The following is a 4804-nucleotide window of genomic DNA, read 5'->3' on the forward strand; positions in this document are numbered from 1 at the left end:
CCCTCCCCTCCTCTGCCCTCCGGGGGGCCCGGCCCTGTCCCGCGCGCCCCGCGGCCCAGTGCGCCCCGGGGCCAGTCCGCAGGAGCGCGGCCCAATGGCTCGCGCCGGGCCCGCCCCCTCGCGCGCTGATTGGCCGCCGCCGCGCCGGCCTCGCCTTATTAACAAGTTCTCTGGGGAGCTGCGGCCCGACCCGGAGCCGGCGAGTGCGCCCGGGAACTCGGCCTGCGCGGCGGCGCCAGCGAAGAACCAGGCCCCGAGCGCCGGAGCTGGCCTTCTGGGGAGGGGCGGGAGGCGCGCGCGCGAGGGCCCGCCGGGCCAGGGCCCCGGGCGCTCCCCAAGGCCGGCCGCGCTCCCAGTCCGCCCGAAGCCCATGCCCGGCGGCTGGCCCGTGCTGCGGCTGGAGGGGGGGCCCGGCTCTGCATGGCCCCGGCTGCTGACATGACTTCTTTGCCACTCGGTGTCAAAGTGGAGGACTCCGCCTTCGGCAAGCCGGCGGGGGGAGGCGGGGGCCAGGCCCCCAGCGCCACGGCGGCCACGGCGGCCGCCATGGGCGCAGACGAGGAGGGCGCCAAGCCCAAAGTGTCCCCTTCACTCCTGCCCTTCAGCGTGGAGGCGCTCATGGCCGACCACAGGAAGCCCGGGGCCAAGGAGAGCGCCCTGGTGGCCTCCGAGGGCGCACAGGCGGCGGGCGGCTCTGCGCCGCCCCTGGGCGCCCGGCCGGGGTCGCTGGGAGCCCCTGACGCGCCGTCTTCGCCGCGGCCGCTGGGCCATTTCTCGGTGGGAGGACTTCTCAAGCTGCCAGAAGATGCGCTGGTCAAAGCCGAGAGCCCCGAGAAGCCCGAGAGGACCCCGTGGATGCAGAGCCCCCGCTTCTCCCCGCCCCCGGCCAGTAAGTAGCCAGAACCCAGGCGGCGGGGGAGGGGGTGCGGGACCCGAGGGCGCCAGGCCGCGCGCCGGCGCCTGCTTGTCTCCAGCGGCTGCGTACCTGCAGCTGGATACCTGGAGCTGGTGCTGCCGAGGGTTTGGCGGGGAGGCCCGGGTTTAGTCCTCTTCCCGATCGCATCAGCCAAAGGGGTGGAGGCCTGGCTGAAACCCAGCTCTCGGTCCACTTTCGCGGGCTCCTCGCCTTGGCCAGGGGACGCTGCGGCTGGCAGTTAACTTGTAGGGCCAGGTGTCTGGGCACCCTCGCCTCCAGCCCCCGTCAAAGGACCCCAAGAGTCCCCACTTCCCAATCTGCCCCCAAAACCCTGTTACTTCGCCGTTATCCCTACGGGTGGGTCCAAGTGGTGCGGACATCTTCCCTGCGCTCAGAGTTTCACTTTCTCGTAGAAGACTGCCCTCACCCCCCGCATTAAAGTATCTCTTTTCCCAGAGGTTCTTAACCTCTTGCAAGATTCCCCCTTCCCCCTTCAAGTTTCAGGCAGATACTTAGTGCTCCTGGTGGATGGGTCATTTAGTGGGAGGGGGCGCTCAGGTTCCAGTGGAGGGGGCGGGGCACCAAGTCAATTAGTGGGAGGCGCCCCCTCCCTTGCGGTGGGAAGCTCCCAAATTCGCCGACTGGGCCCATTGAAGCGGACTCCAGCCGTCAAAGGCGCGTTCGGGGTCGCTCCAAGGCCTCATGGCCCCCCGGCTTCCCTGCCCAGCAAACACGCTCGGAGATATTTCAGGAGCACGGGAAATTCCCAAGTTTTCCTCGTTTCCTCCGATTATTTTGCGCGGCATAATAGCAACCCGAATTCAATGGCGTGATGCTGAGGAATGATTTTTATCTAGGGATTAAACGTCTTTGAAAGGCCAACCGCTCCCTGGGCCTAAGGGCTGGAGAAGGTGGCCCAGGGCTGTGCTGTCGCTACCGAAGGGAGTGACGTTTTCCTCGGCGCCCGCCCCTCGGGCAGCCGGGCGGAAAGCGAGTCGGGGGCCAACTGCTTCCCGGACTCTCAGTGGCCTGGAGCAGGGAAGAAGGGGGGATGTTAACACGAGGTTTCGTTTGACTCATATCCTGGTGGTCTGTGAGCCCAAAGGATCATTAAAACACACACACACACACACAAACAACGAAAAAATGCATGCTTAGGCAAAACCCGCATGGTGAAACATTCTGGACTTGAATTCATTTTTCCCAAGGGAAGAAGCTGCTGGGTAGGGAAAGCGGCCTTTCCAGGACTTGGGAATTCAGTTAGGGCCTCCACCCAGACCCCAAAGTCCTTGTGATCCCCGTTGTCCTGGAAATAATTTGTTCTATGTTTTATCCGGCCACGGCTGCCCTGTGTGGCAGGGGTTGACTGGTCCAGAGGACTCAGTCTCAGACCTGCGGGAACCCTCTCTCGAGGTGCTCGCTCACCTCCCATCCTTGAAGTATATTTTGAAGCCCTAAGAAAAAGCTTGGCACCTTTGATCTCTGCAAACCCAGACACAAGTGGAGAAGTGATTGCAGCCCCCCCCCCCCCCCTGCGCGCCACTCCCATTTGTGTGTGTCCAGAGGGCCAAGGCGCTGGGGGTGGGAGAGATCCAAGAGACCATTGAGACAATCGAGACAATCAGAAGTACCCCCCCACACACACACACTGGCACTTCATATATTTGAGATATGGCCGTGGTACCACCTCCCTGACCGCCTGACAGCCGGCTTTGCGCCACCTCTGGGTCCCCAGGGACGGCCCTCAGAACCTTGTAGGAACATGCTGTTCCAGGGGAAAGAGTGGAATTTGGAGATCCGGGTTGGATGCCACGCAACGCTAGCGCTGAAGGCTTGGTGTGCACAGATAAATGTTTAGCCAATTCATGAAACTAGATGTGATCTTGGGTTGGGTGCAGGGCCTTTTCCGCGTGTTCCATCAACCTTATTAACACCTACCGTTCGGACACCAGCCGCGGAAGGCCCTCCTGAGCAGCCACTTAGCATGAAGGCATTCCGCCTCTTCCCAGTTAAGTTCGGGCCTTGAACCTGCGTCTGTTTCACCTGGAATCTTTGTTTCCTCATTTGCAAGAAGTAGACAGGAACGTCTACCCCGCGGGGTGTGGCCACTGGAGAAAACCTTTTCCAAGTGTCTCTCCCAGTGCCTGGCACCGAGATGCTCCACGAAAACGAATAGCTGGTATTGTTATTGACCACTCTTACTACTTTGTGGGCAGATTACACTCCCGCGCCGCTCTCTTAACCCCCTGCCTTTTTCTCGGCCCCCTAGGGCGGCTGAGCCCCCCGGCCTGCACCCTGCGCAAGCACAAGACCAACCGCAAGCCGAGGACGCCCTTCACCACCGCTCAGCTGCTGGCGCTGGAGCGCAAGTTCCGCCAGAAGCAGTACCTGTCCATCGCCGAGCGCGCCGAGTTCTCCAGCTCGCTCAGCCTCACCGAGACGCAGGTGAAGATCTGGTTCCAGAACCGCCGCGCCAAGGCCAAGAGACTGCAGGAGGCAGAGCTGGAAAAGCTGAAGATGGCCGCCAAGCCCATGCTGCCGCCGGCTGCCTTTGGCCTCTCCTTCCCGCTCGGCGGCCCCGCGGCGGTAGCGGCCGCGGCGGGCGCCTCGCTCTACGGGGCCTCTGGCCCCTTCCAGCGCGCCGCGCTGCCGGTGGCGCCCGTGGGACTCTACACAGCCCATGTGGGCTACAGCATGTACCACCTGACATAGAGGGTCCCAGGGTCGCCTCCCTGTGGTACCAGCTGATTCCTCCAGCCCCGGTCTCCTGCGAGCGGCAGGTGCCATCCCCCCCCGCAACGAGCTCCCTTGTTCGGCCCCGCCCGGCTCCTTCCCCTTTAACCCCCACGCTGCTCCGGTTGATCCTCGGCTGCTCCCTGCGTTCGCTCTCCTACGTCTGATCCCCTCCCCCAAAAGTGGCTGGAAGGGGCCCTTAACACTTCTAGAATCTAGATCTACCCTTTGTGTTACAGATGGAGAAACTTAGAGAGGTGTAGACTTCCCAGCGGTCCCCAGCAGAGTTAGTGGTCGGACCGGCACTAGGCGGCTGCGTCCTGTCCTGACAACCAGGCAGGAGACGCACAGAGAAACTCCCGTGTGAAGATTTTGGAAAATAAGAACAGTTGGAGAAAAAGAGAAGAGCATGCCAGGGGAGATGGAAACCCCCGTCCTTCCATCGGAAAACTTCAGAGAACTTCAACTGCACAACGTCTGCTTTCGGTGGGGGGAAGGGGGGTGACACAGATGCGTTGCCAAGGTAGGTTGAAGGGACCTCTCTCACCAGTACCAGAAAAAACTGTAAAATAAAATTTAAAACTCCTGTTCCTATTTAACAGTACATTTGTGTGACTCTCAAGAATCCCTTTGGAAGGGATTGTGTGTAATATACTGTATATTTGAAATTTTATTATCATTTATATTATAGCTATATTTGTTAAATAAATTAATTTTAAGCTACAAGAAACGATCTCTTTATTGATTTAGGCTTTTATTTGGATTTTACTTCTTGCCTTCTGTTCACATATGCGATTGCTTTTCAGCATGATGGTAGTTTTACACTGGCACCTTTCAAAGGTGACAACAGGATATTCAGGGACAGAAGGGGGTGTCTTTTTGAACACACAGGACAGATCTGCATTAGCAAAGTCAAGTGGAGAATTGAAGCAATTACCTAGGATAATTAGGCTCAATTTTCCAATTCACTTTAAGCTGAAATCGACACTTGCTCAGGCGACCCATAACCGACTCTTTCTTTTTTCTTCCCTTTTAACCTGTCTATGAAAACAAAGCGAATCACCCAAATGGTTTGATGACTGCAGACAGCTAATCCAGACAATTCCCACCCCCGCAAACCTGTTTTTCCCACAGGAGGCCAGGTGGGGGGTGGAG

General features: G+C 59.4%; 1 protein-coding gene across 1 annotated transcript; it reads left to right on the forward strand.

Annotated features, from left to right (window-relative positions):
- The first annotated feature begins 202 nt into the window (after positions 1–202).
- Positions 203–4563, forward strand: MSX1 (msh homeobox 1). Its single transcript, XM_035005325.1, has 2 exons — positions 203–889; positions 3186–4563. The coding sequence occupies exons 1-2, from the start codon at positions 421–423 to the stop codon at positions 3626–3628; spliced, it is 912 nt and encodes a 303-aa protein (XP_034861216.1). The 5' UTR covers positions 203–420; the 3' UTR covers positions 3629–4563.
- Positions 4564–4804: the final 241 nt, after the last annotated feature.

This window comes from Mirounga leonina, unplaced genomic scaffold (genome assembly GCF_011800145.1).
Source record: "Mirounga leonina isolate KUSES-001 unplaced genomic scaffold, KU_Mleo_1.0 Mir_129, whole genome shotgun sequence".
In the NCBI taxonomy this organism is placed as follows: domain Eukaryota; kingdom Metazoa; phylum Chordata; class Mammalia; order Carnivora; family Phocidae; genus Mirounga; species Mirounga leonina.

Coding starts and splice junctions, on each gene's coding strand:
- MSX1 (XM_035005325.1), top strand. CDS start 421: ATGGCCCCGGCTGCTGACATGACTTCTTTGCCACTCGGTGTCAAAGTG. Junction 890..3,185: donor CTTCTCCCCGCCCCCGGCCA/GTAAGTAGCCAG, acceptor TCGGCCCCCTAG/GGCGGCTGAGCCCCCCGGCC.